General features: G+C 46.5%; 2 protein-coding genes across 6 annotated transcripts in view; both read right to left on the reverse strand.

The window, feature by feature from the left end:
- Window positions 1-5,031: 5,031 nt before the first annotated feature.
- LOC100765211 (60S ribosomal protein L39-like) lies at window positions 5,032-5,298 on the reverse strand. The gene has a single exon (XM_035438905.1). The coding sequence runs from the start codon at window positions 5,260-5,262 to the stop codon at window positions 5,107-5,109; it is 156 nt and encodes a 51-aa protein (XP_035294796.1). The 5' UTR covers window positions 5,263-5,298; the 3' UTR covers window positions 5,032-5,106.
- Window positions 5,299-24,504: 19,206 nt separating this feature from the next.
- Nkain1 (sodium/potassium transporting ATPase interacting 1) overlaps window positions 24,505-25,798 on the reverse strand; it is a 38,604-nt gene continuing 37,310 nt past the window's right edge. For 4 of the 5 annotated variants that reach the window (XM_027399440.2, XM_027399437.2, XM_027399439.2 and 1 more), the window contains 2 exons: window positions 25,520-25,601; window positions 24,505-25,349 (listed from right to left, as the gene is read on the reverse strand). In XM_027399440.2, the coding sequence (XP_027255241.1) occupies window positions 25,340-25,349; window positions 25,520-25,601 (92 nt within the window). In that variant the 3' untranslated portion in view covers window positions 24,505-25,339. The remainder of the gene's footprint in view (window positions 25,350-25,519; window positions 25,602-25,798) is intronic. The other variant, XM_027399438.2, reaches the window with a different exon arrangement.

Consider the following 25,798-nt stretch of genomic DNA (forward strand, 5'->3'; position numbering starts at 1 on the left):
ATGCTCTGATGTCTCTGTGGTGAAATTCTCGATGTTATCTCAACTGGGTCCCTGAGGGAATTCTGATGAAATGAAGCGTGTACAAGAGCAGGGGAGACAAGCTGGTGTGTGCTTGCTGTCCTTACTGCCCCACTGCATCAAGATCTCCCTGAGGCAAAGGCCTGGGAGAGATAGAAACAGAGAATTTTTATCGAATAAGTTAACAACTCTAACTCAGGTGTGGGGCAAAGGTTCAGTCAGTAAACTGCTGGCTGTGCAACATGAGGACCTGAGTTTGATCCCTGGAATACAGATAGCAGTTAGGCACAGCAGCCTGTGTCTATAACCCCAGCGCTGGTTGGGGTAAGGGTGGCAGAATGGGGGTCAGAGACACACAGATCCCAGTCGCTCACTGGCTAACCAGCCTAGCTGAATCAGCAAACCCCAGGTCCTTGAGAGACTCTATCTCAAAAACCCAGAGAGGCAGGTGGAGAGATGGTTCAGAGGTAAAGGGCACTGGCTAGTCTTCCAGAAGACCTGGGTTCAATTCCTAGCACTCACATGGCAACTCACAACTGTCTGTAACTCCAGTTCCAAGGGATCAGCTTCCTCACACAGACATTGGTGCAGGCAAAACACCAATACACACACACACACACACAAAAACACCTCAGAGAGATGGCTCAGTGGTTAGGAGCCCTGATGTTTATGGTTTAATAACATAAAATGACACTGGCCTTTCAAAGAATGGATCTGTGAACTCAGCATCCTAGAACATGGATTTCTTTCTCTGTCCCTGTCTCCATCCTACACCATTTTGGAGAGGCAACCTCTATCAGGCCACAGAGGCAATACGTCACACCCATACAGATGCAGAGCAAAGCAGCAGCAGATCATCTAAAGCCACATGTCCCCTTCTGGACAGCTACAGCCCCTACGTGACTTTCTGTCTCCTGGCCTGGGGAACAGACAGAACTCTTTTTCTTTTTCCTTTTTTCTTTTTTTTTTTTTTTTTTTTTTTTTTTTTTTTTTTTTTTTTTTTTTTGAGACTGTGTCCCCCTATGTAGCTCTGGCTGACCTGGAGCTTGCTATGTAGACTAGACTGGCCTCAAACTCATAGAGCTCCTCCTGTCTCCCTAGTGCTGGAATTAAAGTCATGTGCCACTATACTTAGCTCCAGAAACTTTTAAATAGGTTTTTTTTTTTTTCTTAGTAAAAAGTCAAAATGTCTCTCAGGTGTCTCTCCATTCTTTTCTTTTTATTAAAATATTTTTAACATTTATTTATTTGTTTATTTATTTATTGTGTGGGAACTATGGGGTGCCATGTGGAGGTCAGGGGACATTCCTGCAGGAGTCCATGCTTTCTTTCCACCTGTGAGTCTCAGTGATCAAACTCAGATAGTCAAGCAGGTGCCTTTACCGGCTGAGCCTCCTTATCCTCTCCAGCCTCTGCATTCCTAATGAGTAGAAGACCAATAAAGCCTACTGAGTCCAGCTCCTTCCTGATCCCACTCCACAGTGTGAGAAACAGAAGTGCTATCTTGAACTCGCTGTGCCCTGAATGCCCCTGGCTTGTGTTACAGAGGACCAAGCCGGGGCTCCAGAGTGAGGACACTGTACTTACAAAGGATGTCCCCTGTGATCCCACACTCAGGTCAGAGACTGTGCCTTGACCTGTAGGGTTTAGCGATTGATCTAACTGGGGTGACTGCAATAAAGAGATAACAGACACACAGAGAAAAGCTGGGATTCGGTAGGTCCTGGGATGTGATGGGCACAGAATCACTGAACCACAGAATCAGCTTAAACCACAGTTTAAGCTGAACAAAGGGGCAGGGTTAGCTAATCTAGGTAGGGAGTCTCTGTCGGGGAACAGTTTTAGGATGTAAATATTCTGGAGGAGGAAACTTCGGTCTGTGTTTTCTGCACACTGTCAACATCTGCACATGGACCAGGAAAGGCTTTGTCATTCCCCTGGGTTTGGGGCATGAGGATCCTTGACATGACTGCACTCCTGTCAACAACACACATTCCCCCAGGACTTGACCTGCTCCCACATCCCCACTCTTCCATGCCCTTCACTCCATGCTGGAAGCTTTCTCAGCTTGTGATGAATTCTGTGGAGGAGAGGAGAGTCAGGGCAGTGGGTGTCACTAGGATATGCTGGAAAATGTCTGACAATCAGTTCCCTGACAGCATTTGCCAGCTTCCTTGGTGACTACACCTCACAGCGGCAGATTTCTCTGTTTCTTGACTGTTTATTTTATTTTATTTTTGAGACAGGGTTTCTCTGTGTAGCCCTGGCTGTCCTGGAATTTACAATGTAGACCAGCCTGGCCTTGAGCTCAGGGAACTGACTGCATCCCAAGTGCTGGGATGAAAAGCATTCACTACCACCGACAGGCTTAATTCCATTAATTTTTTAAAAAGAGATTAATTTGTTTTCATCTTTGGGGTATGGGTGTTTTGCCTGTACATATGCATACTTGTTGCTGGAGGAGGTTAGAAGGAGGTGTCAGATCCCCAGGGAACTGGAATTACAGACACTTGTGAGCCAACGCGAGGGTGCTGTGAACACAGACCTCTGCAAGTATTGCTTTGGAGGTTGTCCTGGAACTCTCTCTGTAGACCAGGCTGACCTCGAACTCACAGAGATCCATCTGTCTCTACCTCCTGAGTGCTGGGATTAAAAGGCATGCGCCACCACCGTCCGGCTGATGCTTGTCCTTTCAAATTGGATATATTTCTTTAAGATGATGATCTCCGGGTTTGTTGTCCTGTGATAGCCTATCAGAGAAGAAAACAATACCCCTAGTGAAAGACACGGGGGGGGGGGGGGGGGCAAAAGCACTAGACACTTTATGCCCAAATGCAGTAACAAGGCTTTACCTAGTCCTCAGAAGCACACTGGGATAAATAAGCAGGAGCTCAAGGCCAGCCTGGGCTGCATAGCAAGACCCTGTCTCAAACAAAACAAAAGCAGCCAGATGGTTGTGGCTCACACCTTCAATCCCAGCACTCTGAAGGCAGAGGTAGGTTGGATCTCTGAGTTTGAAGCCAGCCTGATCTAGTGAGTTCCAGGACAGCCAGGGCTACACAGAGAAACACTGTCTCAAAAAAACCAAAAACCCGGGCCTGGAGAGATGGCTCAGGGATTAAGAGCACTGGCTGCTCTTCCAGAGGTCCTGAGTTCAATTCCCAGCAACCACATGGTGGCTCACAACCATCTATAACGAGATCTTGTGCCCTCTTCTGGTGTGCAAGATATACATGGAAGCAGAAGGTTATATACATAATAAATAAATAAAATCTTTAAAAAAAAACAACCAAACAAACAAAATACAAACAAAACCCCCAACATCCAGGGAGTATAGCTCAATAGTAAAACAATTGCTTAGCATGTATGTGTAAGAGCCTGGGTCCAATTCTTTTTTTTTTTTTTTTTTTTTTTTGGTTGTTCATTGTTTATTTTTTTTCCATTTTTTAATTTAAATTAGAAACAAGATTGTTTTATATGTCAATCCCAGTTCCCTTTCCCTTCCCACCTTCCCTGCCCACCCCCCACTAACACCCTACCTATCCCATACCATTTCTGCTCCCCAGGGAGGGTGAGGCCTTCCATAAGGGGTCTTCAGAGTCTGTCATATCCTTTGGGATAGAGCCTAGGCCCACCATGGGTGGGCTCAGGGAGTATCCTTCTACGTGGAATGGGCTCCCAAAGTCCATTCCTATGCTAGGGATAAGTACTGATCTACTACAAGAGGCCCCATAGATTTCCGAGACCTCCTCACTGACACCCACATTCATGGGGCCTGGATCAGTCCCATGCTGGTTTCCCAGCTATCATGTTCAGGTCAGCTGCTGTTTCTGTGGGTTTCACCAGCCTGGTCTTGACCCCTTTGCTCATCACTCCTCCTTCTCTGCAACTGGTTTCCAGTTCAGCTCAGTGTTTAGCTGTGGGTGTCTGCTTCTACTTCCATCAGCTGCTGGATGAAGGCTCTAGGATGGCATATAAGACAGTCATCAATCTCATTATCAGGGGAGGGCATTTAAGATAGCCTCTCCTCTGTTAGTTGATGTCATCCTTGTAGATCTCCAGACATTTCCTTAGTGCCTGATTTCTCTTTAAACCTATAATGGCTCCCTCTATTAAGGTATCTCTTATCTTGCTCTCCTCTATTCTTCCCCCAACTCAACCTTCCTGCTCCCTCAAGTCCTCCTTATCCCTCCTCTTCTCCCCTTCTCATTCTCCTAGCTCCCTCGCCCCTCCCCCCATGCTCCCAATTTGCTCAGGAGATCTTGTCCCTTTCCCCTTCTCCAGGGGACCATGTATGTCTCTCTTAGAGTCCTCCTCGTTTCTTAGCTTCTCTGGAAGCATGGATTGTAGGCTGGAAATCCTTTACTTTATGTCTAAAATCCACATATGAGTGAGTACATACCATGTTTGTCTTTTTGTGACTGGGTTGCCTCACTAGTTTTTTTCTAGTTCCATCCATTTGCCTGTGAATTTCAAGATTCCATTGTTCCATTGTTTTGTTTTGTTTTTTCCACTGAGTAGTACTCCATTGTGTTCGTTTTTTTTTTTGTTTGTTTGTTTGTTTTTTTGTTTTTTTTGTTTTTTTTTCTTTTTTTGGTTTTTCAAGACAGGGTTTCTCTGTGTAGCTTTGGAGCCTATCCTGGCACTCGTTCTGCCTGCCTCTGCCTCTCAAGTGCTGGGATTAAAGGTGTGTGCCACCATTGTGTTCTTAACACCTCAACAAATACATGAATAAATTAGCAGGTGGATTTCTATGAGTTGGAGGCCAGCCTGGTCTACATAGTGAGTTTCAGGTCAACTAGGGCTACATAGTGAAGTAAACAAATAACAGCCCAGATGTTTCTGGTATTCAACCTACTATAAAAAAAATCTATTAAGTGACATTTAGGGGAGTATAATTTTAAGTGACTCTTGTTAATTTTTTTGAAAGGCTCTATATTTTTATTACTGAACAAACCATTCCCAGCTTAAACATGACCAAGTCTCCAAGTTAAAAATGTTGAACTCCATCTGGCAGCATACATTGCATTGACCATTGACCATGATTCAGTACAAACTCTCAAGTCTTGCCATTGATTGTGTGAATCCTTACAGGCCCAGCTTGGTTCTCCTCCAGTGTCTTCTCTTGGAGTTGTACCTGATTTTGTTACCAGTTTTCATCTGAATCCACTGAGGAATAGGACGATTTTGCTTTTGTTTCTTGGCCAGGAATCCCTTGATTCTGCAAGTCTTGTGAGAAGACATGGTGAGAAGCCAGCTCAGGTGTATGATGCACGATGGTGGAGGAAAGGTGAAGAGAGGTCTCTTGTTAATTTTTATTTTGAATGGAGATGTGTGTTAAGCATCTTAATTTATATAAGAATTCAACAACATTGGTAATATTCAACAATATTTGTAACATTGTTACATGAATAGTCACAAGAATTGCTTGGATTTTCTCTGGAGAAAAACTGAGTTAAATGTTCTGTTCCTCCTCTTTATCTTCTCGTTTAAGAAAGGGTCCTCTCAGCTGGGCATTGGTGGCGAACGCCTTTAATCCCAGCACTCGGGAGGCAGAGGCAGGCGGATCTCTGTGAGTTCGAGGCCAGGATAGGCTCCAAAGCTACACAGAGAAACCCTGTCTTGAGAAACCAAAAAAAAAAAAAAAAAGAAAGAAAAAAAAAGAAAAGAAAAATAAAAGGAAAGAAAGAAAGAAAGAAAGAAAGAAAGAAAGAAAGAAAGAAAGAAAGAAAGAAAGGGTCCTCTCGGCCAGGCTGTCCTGTCGTTCACTGTGAAAATCAGGCTGGCTGTGAACATTCAGCAATTCTCACAGCTCTGCCTCCTTAGCATCTGGGACTAGAGGTGTGGGCCACTAAGCCTGGCTTAATTCTTGTCTTCAGGTTAAGAAATGTGTGCATCTGGGCGAGGTGGCATATGCCTTTAATCTTAGCACTCCTTGGAGGGGCACAGGCAGAAGGATCTCTGAACTGGAGACCAGCCTGGTCTACACAGAGTTCTAGGACATCCAGGGCTACACTGAGAAGCCCTGTCTCAGAAATTTAAAAAAGGAAGAAAGATATGTGTGTGTTGCAATCCGTTTCCCAGTTCAGTTTTTTTTTTTTTTTTGTTGTTGTTCAAATATGCTTTGATGAGTCACAAACCAAAGTACAATAAAATGAAGAAACGATAACCCAGGCATTGAGTGCAACAAGCATTCTCTTTCATTAGAAAGAGAAATATCTTGAGTAGATCTTAAAAAAAAAAAAAAACCAACCTTCAAGTTGCCATCATTAGTGAAAAATGATAAAAGGAGCAACAGTGAGCCACAGGCAGGAAGCTTCGGGGAAGCCACGGAGGTGATCTCCATGTTCTTTGCAGCTGGAGGTGGCTACCCCTAAAGCAGCATCCAGGCCCTGGCATCACAGGCCATTGCATGTCTACTGAGCAATGATCTGGTCTTAAGGTGCTCGAATTTCCTGGTGAGGCAAAGGGAAGGTAGTTATCATGGGCAAGACAGGGCAGGGAGCACAGAGCAGAGATGGAGGGGTTACCAGACTTCACATAAGGCAGTAACATTTCACTCAGATTCTACCCTGTGCAACAACAAACTGTTACTTGTTACTTGTTTAGGGCTTAACTTTGAAAACATATATAAGAAGTTAAGCCCTGCCGTGGTGGCGCACACCTTTAATCCCAGCAATGGGGAGGCAGAGGCAGATGGATCGCTGTAAGTTCGAGACCAGCCTGATCTACATACAAGCGCTAGTTCCAGGACAGCCTCCAAAGCCACAGAGAAACGCTGCCTCGAAAAAAAAAACCATTAAATAAATAAATAAATAAATAAATAAATAAAAGTTAAACCTGAAAATATCAAGAAGCTGATCCTTTATGAGGCAACTGATTTATAAGATTAGGATTTTATATCTTTATTCAGCTCACCCCTGCATGATCCAGAAAGCCCCATTTCTGTCTCTCCCAGACCCCACCTACTCAGAGACTCTTTGGACAAGGAAAGCACCAAAAAGCCTAGTTCCAAATTCTTGGTGGCTACAGCAGCTTCCTCCCCTGAAGTTGCCAGCTGCTCAAGTCCCCGACTAAAGCGGTCAGCTTTTGACCATACTTGGGCACAAACCCAGTTTATGTCAAACAAGTCATCACCCCTTCACTATAATCTGTATAATCTCTCTGCTTTAGCTCCTGTGGGCGGCTTCTCTGGCCTTGGTCTCTGGGGCTGGAGAACCCATCCAGGAATTGCTTTGCTCAAATAAACCTGTTGTTATACTTTTTCAATTTGGCTTGGTCAGGTTTACTGTGTGGGTGGAGAAACTCATTATGGGGGCAGGGACCTACCACAAATCAATACCCAAAAGCAAAATGCTCTTCCCTACCTCTGACTTTTTATGTAAGATATTTTCATCTTGTTTTGGGGTTTTGTTTGTTTCTTTGTTTTTGTTTTTTTTTTTTTATTCAAGGTCTTTCTATGTAGTCCTGGCAGAACCCTCTGCCTCTGCCCCCACCACCCCCAAGTTAGGATTAGAAACATTTTTTAAAAATATTTCTTTATTTTTATCTCATTTGCATTGGTGTTTTGCTTGCATGTATGTCTGTGTGAGGGCATCAGATACCCTGGAACTAGATTTACAGTGGCTGCCATGTGGGTTGCTGGGAATTGAACCTGGATCCTCTGGAAAAGCAGACAGTGCTCTTAACCACTGAGCCATCTCTCCAGCACTTAAAAGCATTTTTTAATGTAAGGTATTTTGTTTGTTTGTTTTTGTTTTTCAAGACAGTGTTTCTCTGTGTAGCCGTGAGTGTCCTAGAACTAGCCCTATAGACCAGGCTGGCCTTAACCTCAGAGTTCTGCCTGTCTCTGCTTCCCTAGTGCTAGGATTAAAGGCGTGTGCCTCCACTTCCTGGCTGACCTTTTTTTTCAATACTGGATTTTTTTTCAGTACAGGGTCTTAGGGGGCACGTGAAGTAAGCATATACCACTGAGTTATATCCCCAGCTATGAAAAGTTCTTCCCATACAAAACAAACAAACAAACAAACAAAGCAAAAAAACCCAAAAAACAAATCCTCACTGTTGATCTTTCAAAATACACAAGGTTTTCTAAAGAAGCACAGCTGTGTTTTATCTTTTCTCTGTTTTTAATGCATGGTTAACTAGCTATGTGTGCATGTTTAGAGGTCAGAGGACAGCTTGTGGGAATCAGTTGTTACCTTCTGCCATGTGGGTTCCAGAGATTGAACTCCGCTTGTCAAGCTTGGTGGCAGCCACCTTTACTCACTGAGCCATTTCATTGGCCCAGTCTTTTATTTTTATTTTTAAAGGATCTCACTGTGTAGCCCCAGCTGGCCTCAAACTCTCCTCTATCCTTAGCTTTCCGAGTGCTAGAATTATAGGTATACCGAGGACAGGACTGGTTCTTGCTACACTTTATTTTATTTATTTTTGGTTTTCTGAAACAGGGTTTCTCTATGTAGCCCTGGCTGTCCTGAAACTCATTCTGCAGACCAGGCTGGCCTCAAACTCACAGGGATCTGCCTGCCTCTGCCTCCTGAGTGTTGGAATTAAAGGTGTATGACACCGATGCTACCAACGCCACCACTCAGCTGCTACATTTTATTTTTAAAGATTTGGGAATCCAAGTCCTTGCAAGAACTATGAGCACTTTTAACAACTAAGCCACCTCTCAAGCCCCCCCCCCTTTTTTTTTCTTTTGGGGTTTTCGAGACAGGGTTTCTCTGTGTGGCCTTGGAGGCTGTCCTGGCACTTGCTCTGGAGACCAGGCTGGCCTCGAACTCACGGAGATCCACCTGCCTCTGCCTCCCTAGTGCTGGTATTAAAGGCCCGCAACCCCACTTATTTTTTTAAAGATTTATTTATTTATTTATTATGTATACAATATTCTGCCTGCATGTATGCCTGCAGGCCGGAAGAGGCACCAGATCTCATTACAGATGGTTGTGAGCCACCATGTGGTTGCTGGGAATTGAACTCAGGACCTCTGGAAGAGCAGTCAGTGCTCTTAACCTCTGAGCCATCTCTCCAGCCCCCCTCTTATTTTTTTTTAAATTCTATGTATGTGTGTGGGTATGAACGTGTGGTACACAGTAGAAACACTAGATGCCCCTGGAGCTGGAGTTACATGTGGTTATAAGCCACCACATGGCTCTGGGAACCAAACCCAGTTCCTTTGCAAGAACAGCCAGTGCTCTTAACTGCCAAGCCATCTCTCCAGCCCCTGTTGCCACATTTTAATGTTACTGTTATGTGATTTTCAAATGTATTGTGAAATGTTATGCTGTCTGAACCATTGTTGGGCTTCAAAGCATTCTTTACTGATCTGTTGTAATGCAGCCTGAGAGCAGGAAGGAGGTACCAGTCCTAGATAACACCAGGATGGACTTTGAAGGGAAAGAGAAAAAGGAAGAAGAGAGGGAAAGAGGATTACTAGGTGATACAAAGCCAGAATGATCAGGCAGACCTGCCAAGTAAGAGCATCAGGTGGATCCACCAGTAGCTGCTGGAGAGATGGCTCAGCAGATAAGAGCACAGGCTGCTCTTGCGGAGGACCCTGACTCCGTTCCCAGCACCCACATGGTGGCTCATGACCATCACAACTTCAGTTTCAGGGCATCAGATCCCTTCTTCTGACCTCATCAGGCACCAGAGATGCACATGATACACACACAGACAACACATCCATATACATGGAATAAGATAAGTAACAACAATAACAACAGCAACAAAAAAATTAATGGAGAAGTCTGGCCCGAGAGTGCAGCCTGTAATCCTATCATTCAGAGGGAAAAGGATCTTTTGAGCCCAGAAGTTGAGCCAGCACAGATAACACAGTAAAATCAGCATAGGATACAAGGGGGGAAATAAAATTAATTGATTTATTAAATTAAAGTGGGCTTGCAAGGTGTCTCAGAGAAAGGAAAAATACCTGCTGCACAAATCTGACAGGCAGATTTTTTATTTTCTTATTATTTTTATTTTATGTGCATTGGTGTTTTGCCATGGGTGTTGGGGCTCCTGGAACTGGAGTTACAGACAGTTGTGAGCTGCCATGTGGGTGCTGGGAATTGAACTTGGGTCCTCTGGAAGTGCAGTCAGTGCTCTTACTGTTAATCAATGAGTCATCCCTCCAGCACCCCAACCTCTTAAATTTTTTTGAGACAATGTCTCCCTACATAACCCTGACTGTCCTATAACTCTCTGTGTAGACCAGACTGGCTTCAAACTCACAAAGATCTACTGCCCGCCTCTGCTTTCTGAGTACCAAGATTAAAAGCTTGGACTACCATGTCTAGCTGAAACTGGAATTTGATTCCCATATCCCACTGTGGAAGAAAATCAACTGCTTTGACCTCCATGCATGCACTTCTAAACATACATCAAACTTGCATACACACACACACAACTAATAAGTAAAAATAAAGTGGAATGATGGGGCTGGATAGATGGCTCAGCAGTCAAGAGCAGAGGAGCCAAGTTTGGTTCCTAACATCCATATAATGCAGCTCACAATTATCTATAAATTGACCTCCAGGGATCATATACCTCTGGCACCTGCACTTACACACAACACACTCACACACACACACACTCGCATACACACATACTCACATACATACTCAAGCACACACACACACAGCCCAACCCTTCTCAACGAGTCTGGCACTGATTTGCTCCGAAGACTCGTGAGAATACACATAAACCCGAAAATGTCATTCCCAAGTGACCGAATCCCATGGACCAGGTGTGGTTGGACACACCTACAGTTTCAACACTTAGAAGGTGGGATGGGGCACTGAATCAGGGGAATTCTCATGAGTTTGAGGTCATCCAGAACTAAAAGACTAGGCCAGCTTTTGCTACAGAGTGAGTTTGAAGCTAGTCTACCTAACAAGTTCTAGATCAGCCAGGGCTAAATAGGGAGACCCTGTCTCAAGAACAAAAACAAACAGCAAAAAGAAATGCAAACAAAAGAAAAGCAAGCCCTGCCTGTAATCCCAGTACTTGGAAGGATCAGATATTCGAAACCATCCACAAAAAAGGAATAAAAGGAAATTTATACGTATATGTATATGTATGTGTGTGTGTGTGCATGAAATGACCCATGTAACATAGTGTAATAGAATTTAAAAGTAATAAAAGTATTGGCTCACATAATTGTTAACTAGGAGAAACAGCCTCAGGCATAGCTGGATCCAGGTGTTCAAATGATGTCATCAGCAGCTGCTCCCTTGACTCTTATTTTCTTAGCTCTCCCTCTGTTCTCAAACAAGCCATGCCAAATTATCTTTCGCCACAGCTGAAACCCTTGGCCAAACCAGACTCTTCGATGACAATGACAGCCTCAGGCCCCAGCTCTACCTTTCCCCTCGTTCCTAATCTCATCTTTGGATAGTGCTCTCTTTTTAAAATTTTAAACATGTATGTATTTATTAGGCAGGGATAGACACTAGCCACAGAACAAGTGTGGAGGACAGAGGAGAACCTGAGGGAGTCAAACTTGGGTCACCATCAGACTTGGCAGCAAGCTCCTTCACCTGCTTAGCCATCTCACTAGCCCTCACATAGAGACCTTTAAACAAAGTGGGTCAGATTGCACAATAACTCTGCTCCAAACTTTTTTTTAAAGCATCATAAACTTGCTTTAGAACATATTCATAGCAGAGGGTGGATGGTTTCTAATATCTGATCCTCCCAAGTACTGGGATTACAAGCAGGGCTTCCTTTTCTTTTGTTTGCATTTCTTTTGCTATTTGTTTTTGTTTTGAGACTGGTTCCCTGCTAAGTAGTGTTGTGTGGCCCAGAACTCTCTTAAGTAGCCCAGGCTGGCTTTGAACTGGAGATCTTCAGTCCTCTATCCCTCAGCTTCTCATTGTAAAATCCAAAGCCCTCCTTGGCCCATCCTGCTTCTCTCCTCTTCTACTCCCTGTACTGTTTTTCCTCCAGTGTGATGGGGGTGTCCCTCCATTTCTGGGGGCTAGCTTCTCACCTTCACTCATGATTCAATTCTCCTGGGCATTATCTCTGAGTGGCTATTCTCACAGAGTTCTCTTGCCTACTGGTTATGCTTCACCAGTCCAGGGGTGGCTGCCATTGGTCCATTCTGGTCTGACACTCCCCGGAACAGCCGGTCGGGGTTGGTCGTCACTGTTGCCAAGGGGCTGACACATTCTGACTGGCCTGGCCTGAGTCACCTGCCCTGGAGCTGATGGAAGTGTGGGTTGAGTGGAGAAAGACAATCCCCTTGAGGAAAACAGGGATCCTGTTACCAGAAGGATGAGGTAATACTGTTCAACAAGAATAATAGATGAGCATTTTCAGTGTTTGCCCAGCAGCTGACAGAGAAGGAAGTGTAAGAGAAAGAAAGAAACAAAGAAAGAGAGAGAAAGAAGAGAAAGAAAGAAGAGGAAAAAGAAAGAAAAAAGGAAAGAAAGGAAGGGAGTAGAAATAAGCTTGCATTGCCTGTGGGAGTCCCCAGGGGCCATTCTTCATCATCGTTTATTCATTTAACAAAATTGTATTTATATTACTCATTTGTGGGCTTTGTCTGCAGGGAATCTGTTGCTCTCTTGAGTTAAAATATAATAAAGTGGGGCATGCCTGTAATCCCAAAACTCAGGGGATGGAAGCAGGAGGGAAAATCAGGAGCTCAAAGCCAGGCTTAGAAACAGAAGACCCCCCCCCAAATATATTATATATATGAGGGTGGGAAGCAGGCAGATCTGATCTCTGTGAGTTCAAGACCAGCAGCCTGGTCTATATAGAAAGTTCCAGCCAGAGCTACACAGTGAGACACTATCTAAAAGAAGAAGAAAAAAGAAGAAAACAAAGGCTACAAGCTGAGACTTTCTGAATGGTGCCTGACATTTATTCAACAACATTTATTAGCTTTTACTAGCCATGGTAGTTTGCATGAAAATGGCCCCCATAAACTCATAGGGAGAGGCATTATTGGAGGTATGGCCATGTTGGAGTAGGTGTGGCCTTGTTGGAGGAAGTGTGTTACAAGGGGTGGGGCCCAGTGTCACTCTCTTCCTGTTGAACTCTAAGCTACTTTTTTGTTTTGTTTTTCGAGACAGGGTTTCTCTGTGTAGCTTTGGAGCCTATCCTGGCACTCGCTCTGTAGACCAGGCTGGCCTGGAACTCACAGAGATCCTCCTGCCTCTGCCTCCCGAGTGCTGGGATTAAAGGTGTGCACCACCACCACCCGGCTACTTCTTTAAACTATGTCTGCCTACATGACAATAATGGACTAGACCTCTGACTTTAAACCAGTCTGTAAGGAGCCTTTTAACCAGGCAGGCAAAGGCCTGGCTGGAGGGAGATTAGCACAGAGGCTACAACCAGGCAGGCAAAGGCCTGGCTGAAGAAAGATTAAAGGAAAGGGAGCGTAGGCCCACTACGCAGCCCAGGTGTTGTAGATAAGAGTGAAAATGTGTGAGGTGTGGCAAAGTGTGATTAGCACGATTTATAGATTTATTTAAGGACCAGCTCAGAACTAGGAATTTTAGCGTGTACCACGACCCTATGTCCTGGAGCTCTCCTCCGCTAACCTAAGACACCCAGTCCATCAAGCTGAGCGCCTCCTGTTCTGAGCCCGACTCCACGACACCGGGCCCTCTGGAGATTCCCCGGCCTGAAGGCAGAGGAGCGGAAGTCCCGAGCCCGAACCTGCAGGCTGCTGCAGGAGAGGTACCACCTGCTGTGAGCCTATTGTCTGTGGTTCTTAGGATTGTTTGCTTATGCTTGTGTGTTGCTTTGACATAAGTGTGAAGTAAAATTTATACTCAAAACCAACTGGTTGAGTTTGTCATTCCTCCCAGGTGAAAACCTGGTAAGGGCTGGAGACACAGTCCCAACTAAATTTTTTCCTTTATAAGAGTTGCTGTGGTCATGGTGTCTCTTACAGCAATAGAGACCCTAACTAAGGCCCTATAAGCCTTGGAGAAGAGCAGCTATAAAAACCGCAGGAAGTCCCTTTCCTCTTGGGGCTCTAGTGAAAGACTGACAGTCAAAGACTGAGTTGTGTTTAAATTGGAAGGAGGTCTTCTGAAACTTATGTTTTTTTGGGGGGGTGAAAAGGGAATGGCCAGGGGGGGCATTGTTAGAGTAGCTTTTTTTTTTTTTTTTTTAATCCATTGCAGTTTCATGCTTGTGTTAATCATCTTTTTTAAAGTAATGCCTGGCTCATGGCTCAATTGGTAAAAGCGCCTGCCACACAAGCATGAGTTCTAATCCCCCAGCCTATGTCAGAGCCTGGCGGAGGAGTCATTCATAATCTCAGGAGTGGGGAAGCAAAGACAGGAGGATCCTGGGAGTTCACTGGCTAGTCAGTCTAGTCCAATGCATGAGCTCCAGGTTTTACAAGAGATCCTGTCTCAAGAAATAAGATGAAGAGCAGCATGATGGTTCAGTGGGTAATCCTGCCCTAATGACTTGATTTCATTTCTGAGACCCACAAAGTGGAAGGAGAGGATGGATCCCCTAAGTTATTCTCTGACTCCGGCATGCATGCTTTGGCACAAGTCCCCTCCCTATACTACACACACATAAATATAATAAATAAGGCAGAAAGCAAGAAAGACCCCAGATGTTGACCCCTGGCCTTCATATGTACACATGTCCATATGACCATGTGAACATGTACACACCCCACATACACTCGTACACACTGCATATACATAGAAAGACAGACAGACAGAAAGAGAGAAAGCCAATACCATTAAGAGTTAATTACACCCAGGAGAACTGCTGAAAGAAGATTGGCAATGCCAACTGTTCACAAGGGTATTGGCAAAAGGAACACTCAGGCATTGCTGGTGAGCCTGTGAAATGGTAGAATCACTTGGGACAGCTGTTTGGCAGTTTCTGATAAAAATCACACACAATTACCCCATGACCCAACCTTTCTGCTTTTACTCAAGAGAAATAATTATATATATATATATATATATATATATATATATATATATAACACAATCTTTAACAAAAGATTTAGTTTTGGGTCTGGAAAGATGGCTCAGTGGTTAAGAGCACTGGCTGCTCTTCCAGAAGACTCAGGTTCAATTCCCAGTACCCACATGGCAGCTCATAACTGTTTGTAACTCCATTTCCAGGGGATCTGGCATCCTCACACTGACATACATGTGGGCAAAACACCAATGCACATAAAAAATAAATAAATCTTTAAAAAAAAACCTGGCTTTTCTTTTTATTTATTTATTTTATATGCATTGGTGTTTGCCTTGGGTGTCAGGTTTTTCTGTTTTTCTTATGTGTCTGTCTCTGGTCTTGTGCATGTGAGTACTGGTGATATGGAGATCAGCATGGTTGGCCCCCCTGGAGCTGTAGGCAGTTGTGAGCTGCTTGAGGTGGATGCTGGGAACCAAACTTGGGTCCTCTGCAAGTGCACCACATTCTCTTAACCTCCAAGACATCTCTCCCACCCAAACTAAAACAAAACAAAAAACCAACTATGTATAACCAGATATAAACGGTGACTCATCAATACACCACCAGATAAGATTAGGGTATTTTATTAGGGAATATGCCTTACTTACTGAGCACCTAGCCAGCAGCAGGATACATAGTAAGCAGCACACGCCGATAAAGCAGGGACCAAGAAGGGCTCCCATGTGTGTTCCCTGACTCTTTAAACTTCTCTGACATCACCTAGACCACGCTCTAACAGGCACACCTGTAGCCAGCCCCTAGGGGGCGTGGTTATGGTGTCTCCCTACAACTATACATGTTATGTGTCCATGTGAGCAAATGCCACATGGGTGCAGGACAGAGAAGGGTGGTGGATCTCGTGTTACAGATGGTTGTCAGCTGCCCCTGGAAGGACAGTAAGTACTCTTAACCCCTGAGCCATCTCTCCAGCTTCCCCATCTTTCAATGTGGGCCTGACTGGCCTTAAACCGGAAATCCTGCTGCTTTGGCCACAGGAATGATGGGGTTGCAGGCACACACTACTATGTCAAACTAACACACCTGCCTTTTCATTTATATTAAGATACAACTTGCTGGGTGTGGTGGTACACATTTTTAATCCCACTCAGGAAGCAGTCAGATCTCTGTGAGTTTGGGGCCACTTTGGTTTGTTTTATTTTTTGTTTTTTCAGTGTTTCTCTGTGTAGCTTTGGCGCCTGTCCTGGAACTAGCTCTTGTAGACCATGCTGGTCTTGAACTCACAGAGATCCACCTGTCTCTGCCTCCCAGGTGCTGGGATTAAAGGTGTGCATCACCACTGCCCTGCCTTTGAGGCCACTTTTCTATACAGTTAGTTCCAGGAAAACAGGGCTACATAGAAACACCCTGTCTCAATAAATAAATAAATAAATAAATAAATAAATAAATACAACTTACCCTATAATAATAGATGTTGAAGCTGATAAAGTCACTGAGATGGGACACCAGAGACCTTTCAGGGAGCTGGGTTTTTTGTTTGTTTTTATTTTTCAAGACAAGGTTTCCCTGGGCTTTGGTGGCGCGTGCCTTTAATCCCAGCACTCGTGAGGCAGAGGCAGGCGAATCTCTGTGAGTTCCAGGCCAGCCTGGTCTACAGAGTGAGTGCCAGGACAGGCTCCAAAGCTACACAGAGAAACCCTGTCTGGAAAAACCAAAAAACAAACAAACAAAAATACCCCAAGGTTTCTTTGTGTAGCCCTGCTGTCCTGGAACTTACTATGTAGACCAGGCTGGCCTCGAACTCACAGAGATCTGCCTGCCTCTTCCTCCCGAGTGCTGGGACTAAAGGCATGTGCTACCAATGCCACTCAGCTTCAGGGAGCTGTTCTATTTATTATATGTATGGGTGTTTGTGTCCGTGCACAACATGCATGCAGTGCCTTGGAGGCCAGGAGAGGGCATCAGATCCTCTGGAACTGGAGCTAAAGACTGTTATGAGCAGCTACGTGCTTGCTGAGAATCAAAGGTCAGTCCTCTGGAAGAGCAACCAGTTTTCTTATCCACTGACTCAACTCTCCACCCCTGTGTTTTTTATTTACTTAATTTTTAGACATTCTCTGTATCTTTATAAGGGCATGAAAAATACATAAATTCATAAACCTGTACTGAAATACCACTGTACTGTACCCCACAAACAGGCATTTACCATGCCTTAATTAAAGTTTAAAAACAGGACTGGGGTCTGGAGAGACAGCTGAGCAGTTAAGAACACTTTACTGATCCTGCAGAAGATCAGAGTTTGGCTCTCAGCATCCATATAGTAGTTCACAACTGTCTGTAACTTGTTTTAGGGGATCTGACACCCTCTTCTGGCCTCCTCCCCACCCCTGATAAGGAATACTCATGGTGAAAAAAAAAAAATAGGGCTAGTTTGTAGCTAGTGCAAGAGTCCTGGATATGAACCCCAGCATCCCAAACATTAAAAATAAAAATAAGGGGGCTGGAGAGATGGCTCAGAGGTTAAGAGCACTGGCTGCTCTTCCACAGGTCCTGAGTTCAATTCCCAGCAACCACATGGTTGCTCACAACCATCCATAATGAGATCTGGTGCCCTCTTCTGACCTGCAGGGATACATGCAGACAGAACACTGTATACATAATAAATAAATCTTTGGGGAAAAAAAATAAGATAAACTACATTACAAACCACCCTGGGAGGAAAAACTCACACAACCACTCTCCGAATGTGTGCTGGGAACCGAACTACGATTCTTTGCTAAAACAGCAAGTGCTTTTAATCGCAGAGCCGTTGTTTTATTGTTTCGTTTTGAGCCCAATTATGGCTCGATTGTTAAAACATTATTGGGAAGAATCTGGTAAGGGATTACCTCAGAAGTGTATCTCAGGGTGACTGAGTAAAGGCGTAGATATGCCTAAGACATCAAGGATGGGGGTAGAGGGGCAGACAAAGACAGGACATAAATTGTGGGCTGAGGGACGAGATTGAATGAGAGACAGGGTGGAGGCATGGGGCGGGAGTTCGCTTTTTCGGTGGGGCCCTTGAGAAGGCGGGTGCCGGCAGCAAACACTGGGTACCGGTTTCTCTGCTCCCACCTGAAGCTGGAAGAAGGTTGCTGAGGCCAGGGTCTATTAAGCGATCAGTTTCTGTGCTTCGTAATCTGGACTCCCCAGATGGGAGGGCTGGGCAAAAGAATGTTCTAGGGAACAAAGGAAGGGTTGGCCCAGCGCCTGCACACACCTCTTACTCAAAGCCGAACCAGGGAGAACTGGACCTCAGGAGGGCCAGACTTGGAGAATTCCTCCGCTCCCCGCGAAGGTGGCGCTCCCAGCGGGAACAAAGAAGAGCAGGGGTGGGGCCGAGGCGGGACCGAGCCAGGAAGAGCAGGAGCGGTACAGAGAGCGGGTCCAGAAAGATCTGGGGGCGGGGCCGAACTGGGGACAGAATCTGAGTGGGTCGTAGTCAGGGCGGGGCCAGGAGGGGCTGATCCAGTGGGCTGGGTCAAGCTATGGGTGCAGCCTGGATAACTAGTGAGTGTATTGGAGAGTGGGATAAGGGCCCATATGGGGGCGTGGTGAGATGGGCTGGGGGCGGGGCCCATCCAGGGGCGGACCCAAGGTAGTTGGGGCGGGGTTGATCGCAGCTCGACCTTGGGCACCAGGGCCCGAAAGCAGCGGTGTCTGTGTCCTGTGTTTCCCGAGTGGAGTCAGGGTGGAGCACTGGGCTGGGCCTAGAGAGGTTGCAAGGTGGTATTCTGCCTTGGGAGACAGGGGTGGGCGGGAGGTCCTGCCGAGGTGTGGACGTAGAGGGAGGAAAGCTGCCGGGAGGGGCGGCACAGGTGGGACTGAGGCTGGGAGCTGCGGGTCCAGAGGCTCGCCCCTGCGGAGACCCGTGACTCTAGAAGGGGAAGCGCGGGAGGGAGAGCTGGTGCAAGCGGCTGGCCTGGAAGAGTCGGGTGGCTTGCCTTGTTGCTCCGCTGCCTGCATTAGGGTCCTAAGTGTCCAGAGTCCCAGCGGGTCCCAGCTTTGGAGCTGCATAATCCTGGGGCAAGTACCCGTCCCGGTCCCAAATGCTGAAGACTTCGTTGTCTTACAGGATCTTAGTAGTAGGTTGAGGAGGATTTACCACTTCCACTAGCATGCATTTTGTACGTACTAAGAACTGTACTAATAGCTGTGTAATAGTTCAAGAGCAGCTTGCGCTTACTCCACACTACCCTGTAAAATGGTAACATTGTCCGCATTTCACAGCTGAGTTTACACAGCGACATGGATTTGTACCGCGCAGCTGTGAGTGGTAGAACCAGGACGTATCTGGGATCTGAGTTATTTCTAGAGTCTATCTCACCCCAAGCCTGTGCTCTTAGGCACCATATAATTACCGTCCAATTATTTACCATTCAATCATTCATTCACTCAAAAAATATTTATCAGCAGGGTGTTGTACCAGATGCCTGTAATTTCAGCACTCAGGTAGCTGAGGTAGGAGGATCTGGAGTTTGTCAGGGCCAGTCAAAGCTGCATAATCAGACCTAGTCTAAAAAACAACAAACCCACACACACATATGGCTGGGAAGGGTAGGTGCTTTTTCAAGATTCCATGTAGAACCATATACTTCTCTGTGTAGCTTTGGAGCCTGTGCTGGAACTAGCTCTGTAGACCAGGCTGGCCTCGAACTCACAGAGATCTGCCTGCCTCTGCCTCCTGGGTGCTGGGACTAAAGGCTTGCGCCATCACTGCCTGGCACTTTATTAATTTTAATTTTAATTATGTGTCTGTGTGTGGGTTTGTGCAAATGAGTGCAGATGCCTGCCCATAGAGGTCAGAGGCATTGCATCCCCTGGAGCTGGAGTTACACAGTGTGAGCTATCTGATATGGTGCTGGGAACCAAATTCCAGTCATCTGCAAGAGCAGCCAGTGATCTCAACCTGTGAGCCATCTCTCCAGCACCATAACTGAGTACTCATGAAAACTCAAACAGGAGTTATCCTCCCAAAAACTTCACCACCCACCTCGTTTTACTTTCTTCTTCTATACAGGGGGAAATATACATAGCAGCTGCTTCACAGGGTCCCCGGGAAGGACATCAGTGTGGCAATCTGAAAGTACTTGGTAACTTAATGTCAATTATCCACTACTATTTGACTCCCAACGCTCCTGCCAGCAGCTCCTGGTGCAATTGGGTCTCAAGGTCTTTATTTCCTTCCTTCCCCATCATTCCAGTCACACCATGGGCCTGATCTTCCTGGATAGGACACGAATACAGACAAAGATGCAAGTGGAGTATTGACCCTATGGGGTGAAGATCCCAGGTCAACAGTACCTATGCATAGGTAGGATACACTGCTGGATATCAGCTGACTATGGAATGCAGGCAACACCTATTGAACCAGCAGGGAATCAGGAACTCTGGCCGAGGATACAGACAGTATTTGCTATGGAGCAATTGCAAGCTTACTGGTGCTGCCTTTGGGGACTAATATTCTCTCTGTTTCACAGCTGAGTCACTGAGCTCATGTGGTGCATGGCCATATCAGCACAGCCATATACAATCCAAGAAGGATTTATCTAGGGCCTGAGATCCCCAACTAAACTGCTCTTTACTTTTTACCTTGTTTTGTTTTGTTGAAACAGGGTTTCTCTGTAGCTTTGGAGGCTGTCCTGGAACTAGCTCTTGTAGACCAGGCTGGCCTCAAACTCACAGAGATCCTCCTGTCTCTGCCTCCCGAGTGCTGGGATTAAAGGTGCCACCACTGCCTGGCACATTTTGTGTTTTTTTGAGACAGGGTTTCTCTATGTAGCTCCGGCTGTCCTGGTACCCTCTATGTCTGAGGTTCTCAACCTGTGGATGGAGACCTCTTTGGGGATTGAATAACCCTTCTACAGCAGTTGCATTTCAGATATCCTGCATGTCAGATGTTCACATCACGATTCATAACAGTAGCAAAATTAAAGTTATGAAGTAGAAACAAAATAGGAAAGGGTGCTCCTATTGCCTGGAAGGCAAAGGAAGAGGCCAACAGCTTCCATAGCTCCCAAAAAAGGGACGCTGTCTGAGTTTTTAGCCCAGCAAGAACCATGTTGAACTACTATTATAAATTTGTACAGTTCAGAGATAATGAATTCCATCCATAGCAGGAAAAAAATGACATTAAAGTTGGGTGAGGTGGCATGTATCTTTAATCTCAGCACTCCAGAGGCAGACAGACCTCTGTAAATTTAGAGCTAAGCTGGACTACGTAGTGAGTTACAAGCTGGCCAGAACCACATAGACAGTCTCAAAAAAGAAAGAAAAAGACACCGAAATTTTATTAAAGTTGTGGCAATATGTCACCTTAAAAGGAAGCTAATTCATTCCTAGCGGTGCTCCCCCCAGCCATCCTCAGACATCACTTTCACCTCCTATACATTGAGTCCCAGGCTCTCAGCTTTCTCCACTGACTAACATTTGCTCAGTTTATCCAATGTCTTCAGCACTGACCAGTGGGACCAGCACACCTCCTTTCAGCCTTCCCATGAGGTCCCATTGACCACACATTTCTGCAGGGTTATGTCTCACTTCCTCTCTGAATGCCATGGCCAAGCATGGTCCGCAGAGGTGGTACAGGGGACCTGGGTGTCCTTGGTTAAGATCTGGGCTCAGGAAGAGTCACCATCAAAGAGAAAGTAGCAGATTCACATGTGTGATTGGGGAGGGGTTCTAAGATTCAGGGTCAACTGGAAATACTGCTTCTTGGGCTGTGTCGCCAGAATGATCCAGAATGTCAAGGGTAGGAGACTAGAATCCATGTGGAAAGAACCGTCTGCCAGCTTGTGGAGGTCTGAGAAGGGCCACCACAGGCTCATTTATTTGAATGTTTGATTCCCAGTTGGTGGACTGATTAGGAAAGATTAGGAGGTGTGGTCTTTTTGGAGGAGGTGTGTTCCTGGGGGTGGACTTTGAGGTCTTTTTATTTGGTTTTGGTGACATGGTTTCTCTGTGTAGCTTTGTAGACCAGGCTGGTCTTGAATTTATGGAGATCCAGATCCTTCTGCCTCTGCCTCCCGAGTGCTGGGATTAAAGGCATGCACCACCCCCATCTGGCTGACTTTGAGGTTTCAAAAGCCCATACTAGGCCCAGTCTGGCTGGTTTGTAATTTCTGGATCAGATGTGAGCTCTCAGCTACTGCTGCAGTGCCTGCCTGTCTGTCTGCCGCCTTGCTCCCTACTACAATGGCCATGGACTCAGCCTCTAAATCTGTAAGCAACCCCTCAGTTAAATGTTCTCCTTTATAAATTGCTGTAGTCATGGTGTCTCTTCACAGCAACAGAACAGTAACTAAGATACAGCTCATTCAAAGCCAGGAACTCAGCTGTCAAAAGAGATGAGCCAAGATGCAAAAGAGACCCAGAAATATCATCAGCATGGGCATTTACTAAGAAAACAAAGTAGAAAGCATTTTGCATTTCTCCTTTCTCTCTTCATCTCTCTCTCTCTCTCTCTCTCTCTCTCTCTCTCTCTCTCTCTCTCTTTTTTTTGAGGGAGGGGTAGGGAACAAGGTTTGTGTAGCCCTGGCTGTTCTGGAACTTGCTCTGTAGACCAGACTGACCTCAAATTCACAAGAACTGCTGTCTCTGCTTCCCAAGTAAGAGACATGTCCCATCACCGCTTGGCAACTTCTGTGCTGTTTTGAGGAAGGAAGAGACAGTGACTTGCCCAAAGCCACAAAGCCAGTTTGAGGCAGAAGCCAGGGCTTCAGGAATATATAGTAAAGGCTAAGCATGGTGCCGCACACTTGTAATCCAGCACTGAGGAGTCTGAAGCAGTAAGATTATAATTCGAGGACAGGCTGGGCTACACAGTGAAACCCATAAGGGGACTCAGCTCAGCTGGTAATAAAGGCACTTTCTAAGTAAGCCTGCGGACCCGAGTCTGATACCTGGGGCTCACATGGTAGAAGAGAACTGGTCCCAGCGAATGGTTCTCTGACTCCCATATGTGCTTTGTGGCTTGTGTGCTCAATCACCACATCCCCCCCTACACACACACACACACACACACACACACACACACACACACACACACACACGACAAACACACATGCGAACAAACACAGTAAAAGAAAAAAAATAAGGTGGAAGGAGAGAACAAACTCCACAAAACTGTCTTCCGACCTCCACCTGAACATTGGCACACAAGCTCCCAACACAAAGCATTATAAATATTTTTAAAAGGAGGGCAAGTGTAGTGGCTCACACCTTTAATCCCAGCACTTGGGAGGCAGAGGCAAGTAGACTTCTACAGAGTTCAAGGCCACCCTGGTCTGCACTGTAATTTCTGAATTAGCCAAAATTATACGGAGAGACCCTGTCTCAAACAAACAAAAGATAAATGTAGCTGGACAGTGGTGGTACACACCTTTAATCCCAGCACTCGGGAGGCAGAGGCAGGGGGATCTCTGTGAGTTCGAGGCCAGCCTGGTCTATAGAGTGAGTTCCAGGACAGCCAGTTCCAGGACAGAGAAACCCTGTCTCAAGGAACAACAACAACAAAAAGATAAATGTATGTTAAATGTGAAATGACCACCACACCAGTTTTGCCCAATTTTTGGCAGGGACTTTTCTCTTTGGATGTCTTTCTGACCAATAGGGTAGAACAGACACGCAGTGAAGAAAACACCTTTTTTTAATCACCCCACCTGCATGGATACCAGGGAGGTCCCAGTCCACAGGGTCTCATTGAGAAGCAAACCCAGTCCCCCTGCAAAACCCGGCTTATAAACCAAAAGATCCAAAGCACCAGTGGCTAAACCTTTGAGTGGAAGAGGTCTGGGGGAAGGGATGAGAGGAGCAAGTGCTGCAGGGGGGAGGGGGGAGGGCTGCAGGGGGGAGGTGGCCCAGTGGCAAGAGGCAGCCTGGTCTAAAGGAAATTTGTCCCCATCTGATTAGGCTCACCACCCAGGCTAGAGGAGATCCCAGGCCTGGCTGTTCTGGGTGGCCTATTGGATGGAGTGGGCTTGCCATCCTAGCTTGGGAAAGCCTGGAGTGGAGGACGGGAAGGGATGTGAGCACAGTGTGGTGTGAACTGTCTCTACTGCCCAAGCTCTCTGCTGGGTTTCCTGATCCAGGGTGGCTCCAGCTCCACAGATTGGGGCATTGACATCTGCTCTCTGCACATAAGTCACCAAGCAGTCCTCGGGGCACCGGTGGAGGGAGGAGATGAGGAAGAACCCTCCTCTCTGCTTGTCCTCGGGAAGGGTGGGGTGCTGACTCTCTCGACCACAGTCACTCACACCCCCACTCTGCCCCATCAGCACTCCTGGACACCATCGTCCTCCCGTCTGAGACCACAGTGGTGAAGTAGGTGGAGGAATTGAGGGTCAGCAGAGGATCATGGGATAGGAGACACAGGCTTAGTGATCTGGTGGACTGTAGGGTGAGACCTGGTCCTGCTTTCCTGGAGGATGAGGTTCGAAGGTTTGCCAAAGAAGGGTAGGCTGAGTCTACAAAGGCTTCCTGTGGGTGGGGCTGAACTCAAGGCTTTGGGCTCTGTCTGTCTGGTTCCCTTGAACAAGAGAAGAAACTCGTATATTGCTTTAAGAGTGGCGCTGGTGAGTGGTGATGATGGTCTGTGAGTGTACAGGAATGTCCAAGCTACACGGGGTCTTGTGAGCCAAGGCCAGAGGCCAGACACTGGGTAGCAGAGTCTGACAGAGGAGTCAAAGCCTGCCTTCACTAAAGCCTTACTGTGAGGCTCCAGCAAGTCACCTCACATCTCTGGGCCTTAGTTTCCATATCTGCACTGTAGCCCAGCGAACTGACAGTCAAATGACAGTGCTAGAAGTGTCCTCTGCTAAGGGATTATCTTAATTATCTGAGGTGGGGAAACTGAGGCCCAGAGAGAGCAAAGGCTGCGCTAGATGTCACACAGGATGTCAGTGATGCTGCTGCAGCTGGAGCCCAACACTCTACTCCTAGTTCACAATATCTTCCCCAGTGCAGGTGAATGAGGGATGAGATGGGGTGAGTCCCTGTCTTGATGTTTGGACTGAGGGCAAAATACTAGGTAAGGAGTGAAGCTGAAGAAAGAGGAAGGCCCAGGCACGTACCAAGGCTGAGATTAAAAAAAATACAAACCCAGCGATTCCCCCTCCCACCCCCGTCCCGTCCTGCCCCAACCCTAAAGTCCGGCTGCCAAGGATCATGGCCAGAGCCAGGGTCAAGTCCAAGTCCGAGTCTGAGTCCGCATTTGCTCCAGGGGCCCACATATCCAGGAGGGGCTCCGCAAGTTGCAGTCAGCCAGTGGGCCGCCAGAGGGCGCGCCTGCCCATCGTGATCCGAGCTCCTTTACAGTGCTGCTTCTCACTCCAGTTGCCCAGGTACGCGGGTTGCTGCGGGGCAGAGGCTACCCTGACCTGCAGAAAACAAAGACGAGTTAGGGGGGTACATCTGCAGGTCTGCAAGTAGGCGAGCAAAGAGACCCGGGTACCCATGCCTCCTTTGTGTCCTTCTCTCCATCAACAATACTCTATCCCCGGCCACGCCCACCCCTCCTCCCCGCCCCGCCCCGTGCAGAGGGACTCACGTGTACAGAGGCTGCAGCTGTAAATGCGATGTCTTCTGCGGCGCCTGGTACCCATAGGAGTCAAAGCCACCGATGAAGTCAACTGCGGAAGGGAAGGGGTGAGCTATGAGAGATTGAGTTCTGAAGGTGAAGAACCCAATATAGGACCCCATTCCCTGGGAGCCCCGGCCTGTGGAGTGGGTGGTGTCAGGAATGGCCACGCCCATGCTCAGGATGTGGACTTAGAGCGAGGGTGGTGTGTGGGAGAGGGGTGGGTCAAGTGTGTTCCTTATCCTGGCG

Source organism: Cricetulus griseus, chromosome 2, assembly GCF_003668045.3.
Source record: "Cricetulus griseus strain 17A/GY chromosome 2, alternate assembly CriGri-PICRH-1.0, whole genome shotgun sequence".
Classification (NCBI taxonomy): domain Eukaryota; kingdom Metazoa; phylum Chordata; class Mammalia; order Rodentia; family Cricetidae; genus Cricetulus; species Cricetulus griseus.